Below are 21503 nucleotides of genomic sequence, written 5' to 3'. Positions count from 1 at the left end.
TTTACAATATCAAATTAATCTATAAAACCTGGTACAGGTGACAGAAGATTCAGGGTATAAACAAAAGCATCTGTATGTAAAATTAATGAAAACAAAACAAACAGAAAAACAACTGGAAGTTCACATTGTGCTTTAAAAGAATTTTCTTTACATAAGAGTTTACTAAAATGGCACTTCATTCATAATTTCTTATGGAACAAAACCAGATAGTTCAATAGTGTAGCAAATTGACATTTTACTGTTGTTCAAAGAAAAATAATGTACATAATGGGAAAAAATGTCTACACAAGCAGTTTCTTAAGCTAAGAAGAACAGATGAATATTATATTATATAGGCATGAAATTAGACAGCAAGGAGACAGGCAGGTATTACTACTTTCAAATACAGCTATAATAATTAAGCCATTATTAACTAACAATTGACAGAGTCTCATCCTTGAAGATACTCAAAAGTCAGCTGAACATGGTCCTAGGCATGGTCTAGGTGATCCTCCTTGAGCAGAAGGGCTGGATAAGAGACCTGTAGATGTCCCTGCCAATCTTAACCATTCCACGATTCTGTGAACCACATTATCTATAATAAAGATATATATATGGTAAGAATTCCTTTGTACTATTGGTATGAGCATTAGTACAAAGAGGGAGCCTAGTAGCCTTCCACTTTGTGCTTTGACTTTCCAAAGGTTGCAACAATTTTTGGAGATAAAACCATGTGTGCACAGAAGAGATTTGTGCAACCACAAGCATATTAACTTTCTCTATATTCAGTGATTTGTAATTTATTTTGAATGAAAGTTTAAAGGCGAGCATGTATATGAAAAATGGGATACAATTAATCATGAATTTATCACTGGTATATCATTCCAGCTTACTTTAATAATCTTCCATTTTTTTTCAGACAAAACAAGTGTAACAGCTCTAACCTATCTGGGCTTCTGTAAAGAGGGAGTACAATTGCTTATCTTGAACAGAGCTTGAGAGATGCTACCTGTAAAGACCTTCCAGGATCAGGCAAGAACTGACCGGATTCACATTTCTTCTCAGTCTACTTAATGATGATTACACAACAGTTCCAGCTGTTCAGTGTTACCCATATTACTGAAATTAGCAGCCAGCACTGGTAACTGAATCAATCCCAGTGCTACAAGAGTCTGTCTAAAGAAGGAATTGTAAACTTCGAAGACAAAAATACTTGAAGTGCAATTTAGCAGTACGAAGTGCAAGAGAACACACTTCCAAAAACAAACAAACAAACAAACCAAGAATCACTATTTAACAGGTACATCATCAGCTGAAGCAAAAAAAGGAAGATAAAGATATGGATATGACCATGTAATAGAACATTAGATGGCTTTAAGTAATGAATATGTTATGGCTGTGGAACAGAAAAAGGTTTTTAGAGTATGCTGATACACAGTAGGTAATAGTTATTTTCAGTAGAAGCAGGAAATTAAAGAACAAGGCACATCTGAAATCTCCTTTGGGGTAATATATACAAACGTACAGATATATAGACTTCAAACTGAAATAGGAAATCAGAATGTGATCAGGATTAATTTCTTTCTGATGAATAAAAGCAAGAAAAGAAGGGTTCACTGCCGATAATAAAAGCAAATAGGTATAAACTAGCATGGAATGGAATTAGAGTACTTCCTGTAATTCAAAGAGTAAAATTCAGGAATAAGTTTCTGGTAAGAAGTACAAAAGCCCCAAATAAACTAATTCTAAGACACAATTTAATTCATTTATGAAAGTAATTATTTTTACAGCTGCATTTGACAGCAGTGATGTAGACAGGACATAGCTAATAAGTACTTATAAGTGCATAGAGATTACTTGTAAGTACTCCAAAGGCTTCTTCAAGATAAAAAGAGGTGTGGCCTAACAGTCCAGAAGAGCATGGATCTGAAAAAGCATAAAAGCATTTTTGCATTGTGATTTGCATATGTTACAGTCCCATTCAACTCTATCACAGATCAGTCTGTCTTCTTAAAGCTGCACGTGGTAACATACTTCATATTTAATATTTGAAGCAATGGCATGTCTTGGTTTATGCTGTAGTATGTATCACTGTATTTGACAAAAGACACTCTTTCTTGAATTAAGTGAATAACAATTTTCACATCTTAAGGCACGTTGTTAAGAAAGGTGATGCTTTACACCACCATGGTTCACAAAAAAAAAAACTAGCAGTTTACTTTGGCTTTTGATATTGTAAATTCATCAGTTCTTCTCTTCAGCTATTCACCTATTCACCTATTCAAGAACCAATGGAAATGCAGTCTTTCTCTTTAAGAAAATCATCTGATAGCAAACACTTTTCTGATATTTTATATTTAGCTGCTTTCTTGTATAATACTATTTTTCTGTTATGATTAATAACAACTGGTCATAATTATCTGACAAGATAACAGAACTGACAACCCAGAAAAAAAGAAAAAAATTATGAATGACAAAAACCGGTTCAATAATTCAAATGAACCAAATTTTGAATTTTTTGTTAATACTTCATGTGGTGAGCAGCAGTAGGAAATGTACCAACATTCACTGGTCAGAGCTCTTGTCTTATTGATCTGATATAACAAAATTTCCTTACTTCTGACCAGTCCAAAGCGACCCACTGTGGGGGACAGGACTGATTGTTACAGGGCTCTTTCTCAATAGGCCGGTGTGTTAAACAGTTGGTATTGTCCAGTGTCTCTTCCTCAGAAGGTCCAATCTTTCTGATACAGAGAACTGTTCGTGAACGCACTCCTCCATCACAGGTCTTACTGCATTCTGACCAATCTCCTATAAACCATCTGAATAGAAAAAGTTAGGAAAGTCTATTACTGCATGTCAGAAATTGAGTAGATTATTGCACAAACCCAGAATACAAATACTTTTGTCTACTATCACTGTTAACACTACACCTAGTCAGAGTGAAATTAAGTAAAAACTTTAGATGTTACCTAGTTCAATGTGATCAAACGTAGTCTTTGCTGCTGTTAGGAGCCTCAAATATAATATAATATAATCTATATTATGATCTATAATATATATAATCAAATATAATCTAACTGGCATTCACTCAGGAGGAAGTACATAAGCTTTTTCATTACCGTAGTTCTTGGTAATCACTGGAAGGGAACTGGAATTGTTTTAAATAAGAAAAGTATTTAACTACTTTGTTTAAAAAGTAAGCCTTACTGACTGCTAAATTTTTCAGCCTTTTTTTTTTTTTTTTTTTTTTTTTTAAAGTCAGTGGTGGGGGGGGGAGGGAATATCTTTTAGAACTGTTTTTTAGAGGTGACAATTTGTTGACTGCTAAGGATAAGGGATGGGATAGAGGTGCATTTTGTAAAAAGGACTTGATCAAATGTTATTACTTCTGGAGAAGAATGTAACAGCTTTACTTCTGAATAGATACATGAGATAGGAGGAGTAAATCTAGAAGACTGCCATCCTGCAACCCAAGCACAAGCTGGTAGTTTAGGAAGAAACTGACTTCATGAATACCTGTTGGATTTTAATGCATTATAGTCTTGTTTCCTTCTTCCTTTTTGTGTCTTTTTTTGTCTTTTATGTCTTCCTTGTGTCTTTTTCTTGTCTACTACAAGTAAATGGTTTGGTATACTAAACTGTTCTCTGTTTACTGGTAAACTGTTTCTCTGTTTACTGTTTCCCTTTTGAAGAAGACAAAACAAATTTTAATATAACACACCTAGAAATCTGGCAAACATTTAGTACATCCTCCTCAGTGTGGGAAAGTTAACCTCTCACCTCAAAATTCTTCTGTCATGAGTGCCATAAGACTGGTCTCCAATTCGGTTCCCAGCACTGTTCACCACACCTAACATCTTAATAAAGTACTTCACTACCATCTTTTACTTTTCACTTGCAGTGTTGTCAGTTTCAATTGTTGAACACTTGTTCAAACCTATGTTTCTCAAAGATCTCTTCTAGGTGAAAAAAAAGATTCCAGAGGAACAAGTAGCCTTAACCAACATTTAAAATAAAATATCCTGTCTAATAAGACCGAGTCCTCGAATTAGACCAGAATTTTATACTACATTTGATCAACCGGATTTATTATATATTACAAAGGATTTTCTATAAATGCAAGACAGACACATCTTAGTGATCATAAACTTACTCAGGTGGGCAAGGCTCAGTGTTGCAGGCTCTTTGGTTTTCTGGAGGCTTACTGTCAGGATCACAGTAGTTGTTTTGTACAACAGAGTTGTCATCCAACCTTTTACACACCACCTCTTGTTTCTGCACACCTTAGGATGAAATTAAACACCATTAATTAATCATTCTTACTGTTCTGTTTGTTGAGTAGAAGTATGTTTCACCTATTAATTATTATTCCCACTATCCCACTTGAGCGGGCTGAATGCTTCAGGGATGTGAATTCCAACTGACTCAGTGTCCCCTGACCACAAAGAATTTTTCATTTTCTTTTAATTTTAGGCCACCTCATTGAGAGAGGATTTTAAATTGCTGTTGTTTTCTAAAACAAAGAGAATATATTTATAGATTTACTGACAGATTGTTTTTATTTGTGTACTGCAAAAAATCAATTTTCCATCTACCCTTCCCTCTTAGTAAAAGACACTCTGATTTCCAAAGAAAATATCACCGAATAGAACATAGACACTGTTCAATGCAGAATTGTTGTCTACAGACTCTGGTTTAAAATAAAACAACAATCTGGGATACAGTGTTACATTTTCACACATGTCATCCTAGAAACATTTTCTTCATTAAAATAATGAAGAATTATTCATTCTGAAAGAAGCAGTTTGTCTTGTGAATGCTCTTTTGATCTGGCACTCCCAGCTCCTCTCTCATCATGTTAACTATCAACAGGCACTTCAGATTTAATTGTTATTTCCAGGCCATAGTGACCTATAACTGCCAAGGCAGCAGTCATTACAAGATAACACTTCAAGCAGATTTTCCTATTTTTAGAAAACAGAATATAAGGAAAGACATTAAAGAACCACTGACAGCAGCGCAGTTCCAAGTATTGCTGTAAACAGGTACGCAGGGCCTTCTCTTTGTTTCTAGAACAAATTGTGGACAACTGTGGATCTTCAATTCATATGGAGTTCTCGACATAGGTAGTTACAGTACTGAGATAATGGGATCGTAGCATGACAAATTGATAAAAAAAAAGCCTTAAATCTTAAAACAGAAGTGAATACTTAACTTTTTCCAAAATCTGAACTACATGCAAACAAACAGGGATTAAAAAATCCTGGCTTAAAATATCTTTCAACTTACATTACAGCCCTCCCTCTTTATTTTAAGACAAACGTTTCATAGGAGGCAGATATGCAGCAAAAAAATTAATTATATAAACATATTTTTCAGACAGTAAATAGCCAAATAAAAACATGGAATTTAGTTCTTTTTCTTATTTTAAACTAGTTAAACAACTTACTTACCTTTCAATTGCTTATTTTCTTACCCATTATGAACAAGAACCAAGTCTTTGGTTCCTAAAATTAGACCTATAAGGAACATTGTACTTAATTCCAACAGTGAGTCAAGCACAGCCTTAAGATGCTTGAAGTTCAGCCCATAAAGCATCCTGCTTAGCTATGAACAGAAATCTTCCAGTCTAAGCACACAGGCATTGTCTCTATGATGTTATGACACGTGGGATGTGAGACATATGTCTCTCTGACGTTATGCACAACATGGAAACCTCATTTTTCAAAACAGTCTTGAGAATGTTATTCATTTCCTCAAGAAGCTACAGATCCGGCAGTATTAAATTTGAGCATACAGTATTTCCCTGAGGTGGTTAATTTAGCCACTCGGTGGCAAGACTGCAGTTTCTAAACTGTAGGTTATGTCTAGTTTCTATTCAATTACAGCCTAATGTAAAATATATAAACCATCTTCCAAGTATGACCTGCCTGTGCTATGTGAATGTCTTATTTGCTGGTTACAGATTACATCTCTTTCTTTTCTTACTGACATTGGTCCCATCAGTCTTGCATCCTTGACAGCATTGTGGCCATGAATGTCCATTAAAAAATATTCCCTTTCCCTGTCATTCTAGACACTCCGACTATTTTGTGGCATATTTTTCTGGAGATGTATTCCTAGCTAAAATAACTTCATTCTGAAATAGAGAACCGCTATTTAATATAGAATTGCCATTGCATCCTGAAAAATAAAGGTATAAATCCGTATGTAACTACAGAGCCTTGTTAATTCAAATTCTCCCAAGAATCTGCAGGCTGGATCCTAAAACATGTAAAAGCAGTCATGAATCCAAGCTGTCAGGAGATGGGTTAAATTTAATCACTCAGTATGACACTTCCTATAAGCAGCCTGCTTAGCAGGTGAGAACTATGTGTATCAGCTCTCAAAATCACGTACCATCTTACTTCACCTCAAAATCACTAATCATTACAGCACCAAAAGAGACCTAACACTGGAGTCTTGGCTCTACCACAGTCCCTAAATCCCTACTGCAGGGAAAAGATACCTCCTTTAGTTTACAGCTACACATAACCTTCACAAAGTAGGCACTCTAAATCAAGCTACGAATGTCTGACATCTCAAGTTATCCATAAGCATCACGATCATTTAAATAAAGGTTTACTTATTAAAATATATTAATTTGAAATGTGCATCTTACAGATAAACCAGGTACAACAAATCAGCTTCTCTCAGTTTTCCTTCTTTCTACACATACCTGGATGCCACAACACTATACAATTGCAGGCACAGTGAAACAGTGCATTAAGTTGTCACTGTTTTCCAATTGCTTCTTACCTACACAAATTTACATGAGTAAGCTAAAACAAAAATACCATTTTCTGAAAGATGTCTACCTCTATTTTTCCACTACTTCTCAATTTATGTGTTGTACTAAAAAGTTAGTCCATTTGAAGTTAGAGAATCATTAGGATAGGCCCTCCCCATAACTACTGATATTCACATATTCATTGATAAAGATCAAAGATATTAGAGATCCGCTCAGCATTCTCAGCTGCTGACATTTTCATTAGAAGAAAGGTTTAAATTCAGTGAGATATTACACATTAAATAAACTTGGAACAAAGGAACATACAAGTAGAAGCAACACTAATCTTTATTTCTGGGAACCACTCGTTCATAAACTGATCAATCTCCACCTTAAAACCCCGGTACAGTTTCCTCTCTGAAATCCATACCTGTGACTACTACATTCATTAATTGCCAATTAACACTATTCTTGAAATGAAAAACAGTATTTTAGTTTAAATAACTATTCTGTTAATAGAGTAAACTCTTGTAGTCCCTGAAGTGTTGGATACAGCATTCATTTGGCCAAGCTGTCAGTCCTTCTGTGCATCCATTCACACTTGAGTTCATTATGCCCACAGTACAAATTATGCCCAGTATTCCATAGGAATTTTACTACTGCCTTCTCCAGCGATCACGAATACAACGTGATATTATTTCCATATTGACATATCCATATGTTTCCTAGCACTCCTATCAAGCAAATTTCATTAGAGCTTTCAATATTTTTATGCTACCATCAGAACAAGAGAAACTGAAGTCAGAAGTCATTAAAGGTTCTTTAAGACGTGTAGAAAGCTTAATGCCTTTTGATCTTGTAGTTTACATTTTAAGAGCACTTCTCATCTACTGATCTTTCCTAATTTTTTTATTATTTGTAAGTAACAAGAAAAACCTTCCAAATTCTAGATGAATGAATCTACAACACTTACTCAGTCAAAAAAAAAAAAAACCAAAAAACAAAACAAAAAAAAAAAACCAGCTATCAGCCTCAATAAACTTATTTCTGAGGACTGTGGAACAAGAAGGTATTCTGAAGCACCATGAAGACAAAGTATCATTACGCTTAGCTTAAAAAAAGAAAAGAAAAATGCCACCAGCCAAGTTATTTCTTGAACCAGTGGTCAGGTAACGTATCACTCATAAGCATTTATCACTATTTACTCACGTGGTGAAGAACCATTAATCAATGCCAGGCAAATACGTTAATTCAGTTTTTAAATGTTCTGCATCATCTTTCCATATCGTATGTGATACAAGAAACATACGTGTGGATTAAGGAAACATCACATCACTGTTGTCTAATTAATATTATTTAAAATCATATTTCGGAAACACAATTCAGATTCTAAATGCAAAACAACAAAAAGAAATGGGAAATCTGGAAATGCAATTTTAGCCAGACAACAGCTACAAAGTAGCTAAGCCCTGTAGGCCTTGAAAAAATATTTTTAAATTACTTGCTGTAGGAATATGTGGTCTCTCTTCAAATAATCTAAAAAGCATACCTAAACAAGTTCATTTAAACTCCTGGAGGAATAATTACAAGGAGTTAGACAGAAAAACTCTCCTTTCAAATATATAGATTTATGATTTATAATAAAAGATATAAAATGTCATCATGACCGGTCAATGCAATTCTAATAGAAAACAAAATTTCAGTGGTTTATTGACCATACTCTCCAGAGAATTGAGACGTTTTGCAGATTTCAATTCATAAGTAGTCTGCACAAATTTCAACAGCCAAATTTTAAACTACGTAGAACACACTTTACTGTTAAACTAACTACAGGCTTGTAAATGTTCTATCTACTTTTACAAGGAATCCTCCACAACTGTGATTTGCAATTGTAAATTTTAATTATAAAGGTACATATTGAATCTTGCATCACAAAAACTATTGCATGCTGGTTAACCCAGACATACTTTTTGAGCCCACTCATCAGGTCACAAGATGTTCATCACAGAGCCAAACTCACATTTTCCCTGATGAGGACAAGTATGTTTTATTTGTCCAAAGGCTGTTTCACAATTCATCTGAGGGCATGAAAGAAAAATGCAGTAGGCATCGTACTACAAGAGTCACCATCAGAAAAGGATCCAGACAGCAACCAGCTTACTTACAATAATAGATTGAGAGAAGTTTTGTTTGCGCGCTTGTTTGTTTTCTTAAATGAGTACATGAGCTATTTTATTCATCCAGAGATGAACTCTAACAAAATAAACAAAATCAAAATCAATACTTTGGGTACTTTGTAAATTCCAGATAATAAATGCTGCCACTTATGGCTAGATTTTTATTAAGCATGGAATGCAATGGATTGCACAGGACTGAAATGGAATGGAATAAAATGAAATGAATACACACACTTACTGTGGTCTATTCTTAATGTAAACAAAAGAGAAAACATGTAGGGTTTTTTCATCATCTGTTGGATATTTTTAAACAATACCATCAGCTGTACACTTCTTTATTAACAACACCCGCATTTAGGCCAAAGTCATAGACTTGAGCTTGGGAAGCTACAAAGTATCACATAAAGAAAGACATGCTTAAGAGTAATCTTACAATTCCGTGATTTCTAAGTTAAAAATTTTGCCCTTTTCTATTACAGCTCTTTTTATTTCCCTTTCCAGAATTCATTTTATTTGCTATTTCTGTGTGTTTTAGTTTCCCTTTCTTGGATTTTCTTGTTTAGTTAATCGTTTTTCTTGTTTACACTTCAATAATTAGGTCATATAGCCTTTTGTTACTATCATCAGATTTTTCTGAATTCCACTGACCGTTTTATCCAGCCAGTGAGGCCTTCTAAATTCCATGTGATCTCTTCTATTCCACTCTTTTCTGTCTAGGTAAACTTGCGTTCTACATCTCTGTAGATATTCTCTGACATTGTTTTGCTGAAGTCTTGTCTAAGTCCAACTCCAGCTTACAGAGGCTCTGCACTATATCAAATAGATGGGTGAAGCAGAAAAAAATCTACAAGCAACTGTAACAGATACAACAGATAGCACTGTGACCCAGCAATGTTTGTTCTGCCATTCAGGAAGTCTATTACAATCTGAGTAGGCATGGATTTTAGCATAGAAATATCTTCCCTTCAAATACGGTACAAATCATAATATCATAAACACTGTGCTTTTTTATTTATAAGACAAAGCTACGTTAAAGTTTGAGGAGAAGATTAAATTTGTATCCGCTAGCTATAGACTTGCAGAATCTAACAAAAAATTTCCTTCCAAGATTCCCAACTCAGAGCAGAACAGTTACCAGTGCATTTTCAGGGAGGGGAAAAAAAAAAAAAAAAAAAAAAAAAGAGTTAATATGGAAAATCAATGAAGTTCAGTTCTGCAGTGTTCCTGGAGAGAAAGAATTGGATCAGAAATGATAGATACTAAAAGGCAGATCATGAAAATGAACAAACATATGTATTCTCATAATACATGATTTTATAAAAGAAAAGGTCCCGGGTAAATCCAAAGAACCTGTTTTTGGAAAATCTTAAGAAGTATCAAAGCAAAACTCAGATTTTTGAGTCCATTGATTTCAGCTGCTCATGGAAGTTTTTGTAATACTTTATGCACACTTCATGCAATGACTCTCAAGGCATGCTTCAGAGCTCAGACATTCCAAGGAGGTATCCAAATAATGATGAACTGATAATTAGTGAGTGTGTAATATACACTGCAAGCTCAGTATCACATGAGAGCCACACAAGTGAGGGAGACAAGGAGTTCCGAGTTCCAGCACATTTATCCACTGTAAGCACAAAAACTTCCTCCTTCTTTCTATAATTCCTTTTATAGCATGCTCCTTCTCCAGCATGCTTTTCCTATTCTGCAAAATGGTTACAGGTTTGAGAACAGAGGTTCTGTACTAAAAATCAAACTGCTTTTACTGTTCAGAAGCACAGCAACAATGAACACTGAGGTAAAAGTCCACTGGAACAGACAGCATGCTACCGTTTTAATTAATGATTGTAGGTTCATACACAGACATAAAACTGTATTTAAAGCCAATAAATAAAAAAGCACCTATTGCTTCTCAGCTTGTTCCATGGCTCTTGACTTCTCCAGTAATCTTTCTCCAAAAGAAAGCCTATAAGCAACCCCAGGAATCACTGAAAGCAGAGGACTGCTTTCAAAATACTTTATTTCAAAATAAAGAAGAGAGATCATAAAGACTGGACATATACAAAAGTGGAAACATACAAAACTTCAAAACTATCTGGACCTCGCTATGCTAAAATACTGCTCTAGTCTTTGTGCTAGATACTTTTAATCCAAAAATATATCTCAAGTAATAACTACATCTTAAGATCATAGACCTAGCAAATGCTATGAAATTCAGATACAGTCAGTCTGATTTAGAGAAAACTAGACTTAAGTGTGGAGTGAAAACAAAAAGAATTTTAAAGTTGCAAGTACAGGCTGTCCTGCTGTGCTTAAAAAAAAAAAGATAGTTCTACACCTTTGGAAGAAGGGTGAGGTAACCCAAGAAGAGTATGAGGATGTTGCTAAGATATGCAGACAGAAAATCAGAAAGGCAAAAGACCAGCTTGAACTTAACCTGTCTGATTTGTTAAAGATAGTAAATAATGTTTTTACAAATATATTAACAGCAAAAGGAGAATCTCCTGCCTTTACCAGACAAGGCATGGAACATTATCACCAGGGATAAAGAAAATCATTCAGCAAGACCTGGATAGGCTGGAGAGCTGGGCAGAAAAAAACCGGATGAGGTTTAACAAAAGCAAGTGTAGAGTCTTGCATCTGGAGAGGAATAATTGCATGCAGCGGTACAGGTTGGGGGATGAGCTGCTGGAGGGGAGCTCTGCGGAAAGGGACCTGGGTGTCCTGGTGGATGACAGGTTGGCCATGAGCCAGCAGTGTGCCCTTGTGGCCAAAAAGGCCAATGGCTTACTGGGGTGCATTAAAAAGAGCGTGGCCAGCAGGTCGAGGGAGGTGATCCTCCCCCTCTACTCTGCCCTGGTGAGGCCTCATCTGGAGTACTGCGTCCAGTTCTGGGCTCCCCAGTACAAAAAAGACAGGGATCTCTTGGAAAGAGTCCAGCGGAGGGCCACGAAGATGGTGAAGGGCCTGGAGCATCTCTCCTATGAGGAAAGGCTGAGTGAACTGGGTCTGTTCAGCCTTGAGAAGAGAAGACTGAGAGGGGACCTGATCCAGGTCTATAAATATCTAAGGTGTGGGGGGCAGAATGGCGAGGCCGGACTCTTTTCAGTGGTGAGTGGAGACAGGACAAGGGGAAACGGCTGGAAACTGCAGCACAGGAAGTTCCGCACAAACATGCGCAAGAACTTCTTTACAGTGAGGTGACGGAGCACTGGAACAGGCTGCCCAGGGAGGTGGTGGAGTCTCCTTCTCTGGAGATGTTCAAGACCTGCCTGGATGCCTACCTGTGCGACCTGCTGTAGAGAACCTGCTTTGGCAGGGGGATTGGACTCGATGATCTCTGGAGGTCCCTTCCAACCCCTACAATTCTGTGATTCTGTGATTCTGTGAAAAGGCTAAAGTTCTTAATCCCTTCTTTACTTCTATATTTTAAAAGTCAGATCAGTTATCCTCGGGGGTACTTAGCCCTCTCAGCTAAAAGATGGACAGGGAGCAGAATAAATCCCCCACAGTTCAGGAGGAATCAGTTAGAGACCTGGTCTCTCTGAAGTCTGTGGGACCAGATGGGATCCAGCCAAGAGTGCTGAGTGAGCTGGCAGAAGTGCTTGCCAAGCCACTTTCTGTCATTTATCAGCTGTCCTTGTCAATCTTGGAGGTCCCAGATGACTGGAGACTAGCCAACATCACACCCATCTATGAGAATGACTGAAAGAAGGATCAGGTGCATTACATCCTGACAGCCTGATCTCAGTATTGGGGAAAATTATGGAACAAATCACCTTGACCGTGATCACAAAGCATTATAACTAAGTTATCAGGCCTAGCTTATGTGGGTTCATGAAAGGTAGGTGCTGCTTGAACAATCTAATCTTCTTCTAAAACCAGGTGATCTGCTTGGTGGATGAGGGAAAAGCTGTGGATGTAGTTTGCCTAGACTTTATTAAAGCCTTTGATTCTCACCTCAGAATTCTCTAGAGAAGCTGGCAGCCAAGGGCTCAGACAGGTGTGCTCTTCGCTGGGCAAAATGCTGGTTAGATGGCCAGGCCCAGAGTGTGATGGCGAACGGAGTTAAATCCAGTTGGTGACCAGTCACTCTAGTGGTGTTTCTCAGAGATCAGTATTTGGGCTGGCCATGTTTAGTATCTTTACTGATTATCTAGATGAGTGGTCTGAGTGCATCTCATCTGTACACTTGCAGATGAAATCAAGCTGGGAGGTAGAGCTGATCTGCCTAGGTTAGGAAGGCCCTATAGAGGGATCTGGATAGTTTGGATCAATGGGCTGAAGCCAACTGCTGTAACAAGACCAAATGCTAGGTCATACACTTCAATCATAACAAAACCATGCCTTACTACACGCTTAGGGCAGAACAGCCGGAAAGCAGTGTGGAGAAAAAGGATCAGGAAGTGTTAGTTGGCAGCTGGCTGAACATGAGCCAGCTGTGTGTTCAGATGGCCAAGAAGACTAATGGCATCCTGACTCATATCAGAAATAGTGCAGTTAGCAGGACTACTGAGGTGATCGTTCCTCTGTACTCAGCTCTGGTGAGACCATACTTCAAGTACAGTGATCATTTTTGGGCTCCATACTACAAGAAAGACATTGAGCTCTGGTGCACGTACACAGAGAAGGGCAGTGAAGCTAGTGAAGGGCCTGGAACACATAGCTAGACATGGCCTTAAGTTGCACCAGGGGAGCTTCAGGTTGGTTATTACTCAGAAAGAATGTCAGGCATTGGACAGGCTGCCCAGAGAGGTGGTGAAGTCACTGTCTTCGGAGACTTTCAAGGAAGGGATAGACTACAGAGTCACTTATTGTAAGAGTTGGAAGGGACCTCTAGAGATCATCGAGTCCAACCCCCCTGCAAAGCAGGCCCCTACAACAGGCTGCACAGGTAAGCATCCAGGCTGGTCCTGAATGTCTCCAGAGAAGGAGACTCCACAATCTTCCTGGGCAGCCTGTTCCAGAGCTCTGTCACCCTCACTGTGAGGAAGTTCCCATGAGTTTTTGTGCAGAACTTCCTACGCTCTAGTTTATGACCGTTTCTACTTGTCCTGCCCCACAGACTACTGAAAAGAGGTTGGCCATGTCCCTTTGACTCCCACTTAAGATATTTATAAACATTAATAAGACCACCTCTGAGTCTTCTTTTCTCAAGGATGAACAGACCCAGGTCACTCAGCCTCTCCTCATAGAGGAGATACTCCATGTCCTTTACCATCTTCATGGCCCTCTGCTGGACTCTTTCCAGGAGATCCCTGTCTTTTTTGTACTGGGGAGTACAAAACTGTATGCAGAACTCCAGGTGAGGCCTGACTAGGGCAACGTAGAGGGGGAAGATCACCTCCTCTGACCTGCAGGCCATGCTAATTTAATGCACACCGGAATCCCACTGGCTTCTTGGCCTCCAGGGCACACTGCTGGCTCATGGCCAACCTGCCGTCTACCAAGACCCCAAATGTGGCACTAAGGGACATGATGGTTTAATGAAATGTTGGTGATGAGTTGATAGTTAGACTAGATTATCTTCATAGTCTTTTCCAACCATAAAAATTCAGTGATTATATAAGCTAGTCTGAGACACAGCCTAAGGATCAGAAAATGGCCTCTGCTCAACCGCTCTCTTTATCAAAAAGCAGCCACAGAAAACAATCCAACATTTCAACATCATCCTTAATTTTGTCATTTTTTGTCTTCTAAACACTGCAAATTTGATATTTTCTTAAGATAGCTATTTCTTGTAACGTACACCTAGAAAAAGGACAAAAACATTAGTACATGTACGTTCTGAGATGGCTAGAAGTTAATTCTAATCAATTTAATATCTTATTAACTCTTATTAATTTAATATCAAGATTCTTGATATGACAGTAACTGGCTCTACTTCATCACAAGTTTTCCCGGATCAAGATGGAATATGGTATGATTAAATTTTTAATACCTATGCACTATAATTCAGATACACCAACTACAATTAGAGGAAGAGGCAGAAAAATTTCAATGCCTTTGACCTATTCATGGTCTGTTCCACGGGCACTATATGATTATAAAATAAAAACCAAATTCCATTCCAAACTAGTATCCCTCACACATATGCACTGTCATTCTTTTTTTCTTTCAGTGATACATTCTTCAACTGTTAACAATTTTGTTATCCTTTGATTTAAAGAAATCTTCTAAAGACAGAATTCAAGTAAACTGCAGTAACTGACTTCATAATGAATCCTACTGAAACAAACAAAGCCATGCAGTGGTTACATTTGTAAGATTTCCCACATTTCATATTTATACTTGTCAACTTTTCCAGTTCTGCTTTTTCTACAAACTTTTACCCTTTTTTTTTTTCCCTACTCATCTCCTTTTAAAAATTGTCTTCTTTTGGCATATGGCAGAAGGTGTTTCATAAAGAGAGAAATAGAGGATACACATATGAAGAAAGCAGACCCAGGTTTTCAGCAAGAATTATAGCTTCCTCTACTAAAAATTTATATGAAAATAAGTGATCATAGTATATTCTCATACTAAGCAGAATGAAAGGAGAGAATGAAAGGAGCCTGGTTTACACACCATAAGCTACTGAAGAACATCTTCCAAAAGTAAGTTTCAAATGATTAATAAATGCATATATTTATCAGAGATTCACATACACTTCACATGTAATGATAAAGATAAGAAAAAAACTAAGTATTTCAAACTAGTTTTATCTAAACTTACTCATTTGGGACCAATTATTTTTTCCATTGGACACTTTCAAATCTCTGAAATCACTACGACCTGAGAAGAATCACAGGGAAAACACTGTGTATATCTAAATCAGTGGAGTTTTCCCATGACTTCAAATGGCTTGTTAACCCATCATAAAAATCTGACTTGATGGTACCTGTAAAGTTCTGACATATGGAAATGCTCCTCCCACCACATCTCCCTTCAAACACTCTAAAATCTTCCTTTTCTGACTAGATTAACAGTGTTAAAATATCAGTTAAAACAGCAGTCTGTCATCTATTTGAGTATAAGAATCCTACAAATTAAGAACAAAATATTGGAGAATTTTAACAACTTCCTGAATTTCGTTTCAAGACTTCCTATTTAGTTACACAGAATAGAATTCATACTATCCTTTCTGTCCTACCTATGCTATTCAAATTGCAGTATTTAAACTGCAAGCAACCACTAACAGTCACAGCAGGATCCATCAGAAAGATGAGTCAGGATGTTTCTAAACATGAATATCACCAGTACCCAGAAAGAAAAGGACACTATTTGCTCCAAAGTATCTTTAGAAAACACAGCTATTTCCTAATCTTGCTATGGTCAGTGCACAGCACAGTAGAAAGCTGAAACTCTGAGGTCAATTTAACTTTCTCTTCTGTGTCTTCTGAAATAAATATATGTTGGTGATGATGTATTCAGTCTCCAGAGAGAAGAAAGATACTGTTCACACAGCACTTCTACTCACCAGTCCATGCAGCAGCAATGGTGTTGGCTTTGAAGAAAGCCAACTGTTCTGCTCTCCCAGCCAGAGGTAAAGAATTGCATTGATGGCCACTAGAGGGAGGATTAGGAATATAGTAAATTGTGGGCAAAAGGTACCCATGATGAATCACATGGGACAACCTACAAAACCCCCATTGCTGCCAAAAGGCAACAATTAATACATACTGCTATGGGCTGGGAAGTATAATCCAGTTCTTATAATCTCCTACAAGAGAGTTGCCAGTATGTATCCCAAACTTTAGTGGCTGGAGGATGAGAGGGCTGACTAGAATGTGTGAAGAATATGTACAAACATACACAGACATATCCCTTTATTTACGATTCCTTTATTTGCCTTCTGTTTTTAATCTCCTTACTAAAAACTTCTGATGGAAGCTCCTGTGAAAAGCAAACATCGCAACTTCAAGAGAATCTCAGAAGAACCAACAACAGACACACTGCCAACATACACTGCATTTAACAAAACACATCTGAATATATTAAATGTACTTGAAAACAACAAAATCCGATGAGATAAATGTTCGTTCTCTAAAATAAGGTTTGAGTTATATCTGGAAGAAACATTTTTAATTAGTGACCTACATAATTAAGAAAGAAAGAATATCTTGCAATTCAGCTTATCCTTATCCTTGGCTGCCTGGTGTCTTACCTCCAGCACAAGTGGCAGAACATTCTGACCAAGGCAGATGATTCCACGCAAAGCCAACTTCATTGTCTCCACTGCCAGTGCGAGAGATGGGAACATTGAATTTATACCTTATACCCAAATTTTGCTCCTGTAGCAGAATCTGAAGTTGAAAACAACTGGTTATACCATTAAAACAGGCAAGCAGAGTGCAACTACAGTGATGTTAATCTAGGTACGTGTTATGTCTTGTGAAAGGGAGCAAAGTAATAAAGGAAGCTGCAATATTTCTTTAATATATTTGCAAAGCAATCTGAATGAAATTGTTAAACATACATAAAAGGTATTATTGTATAAGTGAGCTTTACCTTATTTTCACTTTGACATCGTAACTACCTAACCTCCGTCAGATTTTTATTCTTGACACAATAACCACAAAGAAGCCAGTGTTCATAAATTAATGTCTTCATGGAAATGAATTTTGTAACTGAATCATTACTTGAAGTGAAAGTTCATTAAATCAGTATGCAAATATGCAGTAATTATCACTGAAATCAAGCAACTAGATAAGAATCCAGCCCTCTCCTTGCTTATATTTCTAGTGATTTATAACAGTAAAAATAGTAACAGCAATAGACTGTTGCTGAGGTTATGGTTTTCACTGAATACATGCAGTTAACACTGGTGGATCCTTCAAAGGAATATCAAAACTATCACTACAGTCATATCACTGCATTTGATATAGATGGCAGAGTAATAATCATCAAGAATTTTTGTCTACCCAGTCTGGAGACTGTATTGCACTCACTCCTTCCTGACATACACTAGTCTTTCATTATTTTTATTTTTTTTTAAATACAGGTCAAATTATTCTCATCATTACAGAACTGTCAGTAAAGAAAATGCTACTGCATTCATATTACACATCAAACTGTTCCATCTATCAGAAGTACACAGAAATGCAATACATATCCAATTTACAATTTCTTCTGTAGCACATTTAACATAGATGGGGCATTTTCTGTGATATTTCCCAGGGCTCTTATAATTTTATCACTTTTTCATCTCAGTATCTGCATATCAGTTTTGAAAGGTAAGGAAACTTAATTAAAATACAAATGCAAGATCCCAGCATGGTCTGGGACCTACTTTGATTATATTCATGGTTTATCTTTGCTGATAACAAAAATCATATTTCAAATTTCATATATATGTATCAAATATAACTTTACCATGACTATGAGATTTTCCGAAGTAGGGCCTAGTGCTTCCAGAGATTCTGGTTCGTCTGTTGGCCTCTTGTAATGGAAAGCTGTTCCAGCAACATCAAACTTTCTTGGCCAGTCAATAGTCCAGGCACCATTAATATAGTAGTCATCCTCTTCAGATTTTAGAGCTTAAAAAAAAATACAAGCCACCTAAAAATTGGAAGCAGCATTTATAATGGAGAAGCCATTGCAAATTAACCTACTAATCTAGTAGAAGTATGTGAATTTCAGCTGTCATCACTGTTTTTTCAATATAAACTTTTTTCTTTAGCCCTGATTAAAATATCCCTCAAGCAACTTGGCAAGGCTTTTTACCATAATCTCGAATGTGCAGGTAAACTTTGCAAATACTGTATGGAACACAACAGAATGCCTCATACTGTTCTACATAAGTGCAAGGTGTTGCAGTTGGGTTGCAACAATCCCAGATATGTACCGACTGGGAAAAGAACTCACTGGGAGCAGCCCTGCTGGGGGAACTTCGGGATTCTGGCAGTTGAAAAGCTGGACTAAGCCAGCAATGTGCAACTGCAGCCCAGAAGGCCAACTGCATCCTGGGCAGAATAAAAAGTGGGGTAGCCAGCAGGGCAAGGAAGGGGACTGTCCCCTCTGCTTTACTCTCATGACACCTCATCTGGAGAACAGTGTCCAGACCTGGGTCCCCCAGCAAAAACAGATCAATCTAATCTTTTGATTAAAATTTTGTATGTTGGTACCTCATATAACATCCTGAGTAGGAAAAAAAAGAAGACTGAATAATGTTACCTATCAGATCTTACTTTGTTGTCTTTGCACACCTTTTTTTTTTTTTTTTTTTTTTTCCTTCTTAGAGCATAAATCCAAGACATTTCTACTACAAAATCAAATATCAGTTATTTTATCTGGCAATATATTTTATTACTATTGATTTGCAGCCTTAAACCATAAATATACTATAGATAAGAAACTTCTTAACTAACTTCCTAAGTAGGCTATACAAGCAGATACTCATCAAAGACTTAGTATTTGATATTTAACCAGTAATATGAGATTAATTTTCTAAATACGAAAATGACTTTGTATCTTAAGGCAGATACTTTGTTGATTAGATACTGACTCCTTGGCTTGAAGCAATAATGAAGATTATAGACTTATTCATCATTTATATTTACTTTAAATATAACAGTATTTGAGGCAAAACAATGGGTGGAAACACAATCAAACAGCAGTGCTGTTTTTTGAGACAAAACACAAACTATATAGGATTTTACAAACTCATTTCATAATCATAAGACAACTTAGGATCAAGTTTTGCCACTTATTAGATCAGGTTGCCCAAGGCCCCATCCAACCTGGCCTTGAACACCTCCAGGGATGGGGCATCCACAGATTCTGTGGGCAATCTGTTCCAGTGCCTCACCACTCTCACAGTGGATAATTTATTCCAAATATTTCATCTAAATCTACTCTATTTTAGTTTAAAACTGTTGCCCCTTGTCCTATCATAACTTCATATAACTAAGTTGAAGCTGAACATTAGTATGTCACTAGTGGTCAGACTTCCCTATAGTTAAAATTTCTAACCATTCCGCTTTCACAAAATCTAGATTGATTAAAAGAGGATTATGGGATCTCCCACAGTCACTAAAACATTAAGGTCTGTCTTACTCTGACATTTAATACCAAACCTTTTCTTGTTAGTACATCTAGTATCTACTAACAGCAAATAATGAGTTAAGTTCTTACTTTTATTACTTCAGACATATCAATGAGAACAAGTGAGATATATAAATAAGCAAAGGAGAAAAAATGTCTTCATACATAATTAATCTTTCCTAAACTCTATTCTATTAATTATATGTGTGTTATACACGACTACTTTTTTACCTGCTTGTCTGCAAAGGAAAAATATATTTGTGTGAATGGATTTACTTAATGTCAGTTTTTATACATGGGTGGAGGCTACACAGCTGTGAAGAGTATCCCAAAAATATAATTATATGACAATGATGAGACAGTGACATAATTATTAGCATATGTGAAAAAAGGAACAAGTTAATATCATAATCAAGAAATTTGTGAGAATGTGAGAACGCAGGAAACCCACAGGAAATGAGAACACAACACTCTGTTGCGAAGGGGAATAGAAGTGAAGATGTCATTTAAATAAATCCAATTAAGGGAAGACAGCAGCACTTCTTAGCATATATTTTTTTCAGCAGATCTGAAAAAAAGGCAATTTTGCTGTTGTTTACGGACAGATTGGTTTAAAAAAACAGATTACTTATGCAGCTACAGAAACATGTGCTTGTAGTATCACAGCACAATAAGTGATACTGATGCAGAAACAATTAGTCTGAGTCATGGAGGGCACAGATACTAACTGAGCTACCTGAGGTTGTCAGATGTCTAACTGCTGACTCAATTTAAGGTCAGGGCTTGCAAAACAACTGGATCATAGTCTTAATCTGAGACCCTACTAACTGAAAGGAACAGAAAAGTACTGAAGCCAGTATCAAAGCTACAGGGGAGGAGATTTTTTTCTTTTTTTTTTTTTCATTATTTTTTTATTTCCAAATTGAGAAATTGATTTCTTTGACTGTGGTCACATATTTGGCTGCGTGCACGTAAAACAAAACATAATAATATGTGTAAATGGTTATTTTCAGCTGAATCAGTTCTCTAATCTGGTTCATGGTGTGACCACAAAACAGCTGTTCCGAAACAAGAGGAAACTCCACAAAGATGAGGAGAGAGTTGTGAAGTAGACATTGCTACAGAAGAAGCGCCTATAAAACAACACCTTGAAGTATGTATTTTAACACAATACATTCCTTTTTAACTGCTATGTTTCTAAAGCTCTCTTTAGGGAACAGACAAATTATAAGCATTCCCTCCCCCAGAAACTGGTGATTCTAAAATAGTGATCTTGCTCACATTCACAGTACAAAACATAAAAAAAAAAAAAAAAAAAAAAAAAAGAAAGAAAGAAAGAAACAGTCCCTGTGACTTTATTATCTTACATTAGCATATAATGGCTCTCTTGAAAGTTGTAAACACAGCAAAGTAGTGAAGGAGATGAACGCCCCTGGAATCAGCTAGGACATCTGAGGCATGAAGCAAGGTAGTGAGGAGAGGCCTGAAACTTGGGAACACCCATGAGATTGTGAGAAGCACACTGGAAACATACTTTATCTTATCAAACCTGT

At 36.8% G+C, this 21503-nt stretch overlaps 1 protein-coding gene across 1 annotated transcript in view; it reads right to left on the bottom strand.

The window, feature by feature from the left end:
* Nucleotides 1-21503, bottom strand: part of ADAMTS6 (ADAM metallopeptidase with thrombospondin type 1 motif 6) — a gene marked incomplete at both ends in the record, with an annotated part of 144844 nt that overhangs the window by 11409 nt on the left and 111932 nt on the right. The window contains 4 exons of the mRNA XM_079548422.1: nucleotides 2597-2801; nucleotides 4136-4265; nucleotides 17072-17210; nucleotides 18280-18443. Coding sequence (XP_079404548.1) covers nucleotides 2597-2801; nucleotides 4136-4265; nucleotides 17072-17210; nucleotides 18280-18443 — 638 coding nt within the window. The remainder of the gene's footprint in view (nucleotides 1-2596; nucleotides 2802-4135; nucleotides 4266-17071; nucleotides 17211-18279; nucleotides 18444-21503) is intronic.

Source organism: Tetrao urogallus (genome assembly GCF_951394365.1).
Source record: "Tetrao urogallus genome assembly, chromosome: Z".
Lineage (NCBI taxonomy): Eukaryota > Metazoa > Chordata > Aves > Galliformes > Phasianidae > Tetrao > Tetrao urogallus.
This window is presented reverse-complemented; position numbering and strand designations above follow the sequence as displayed.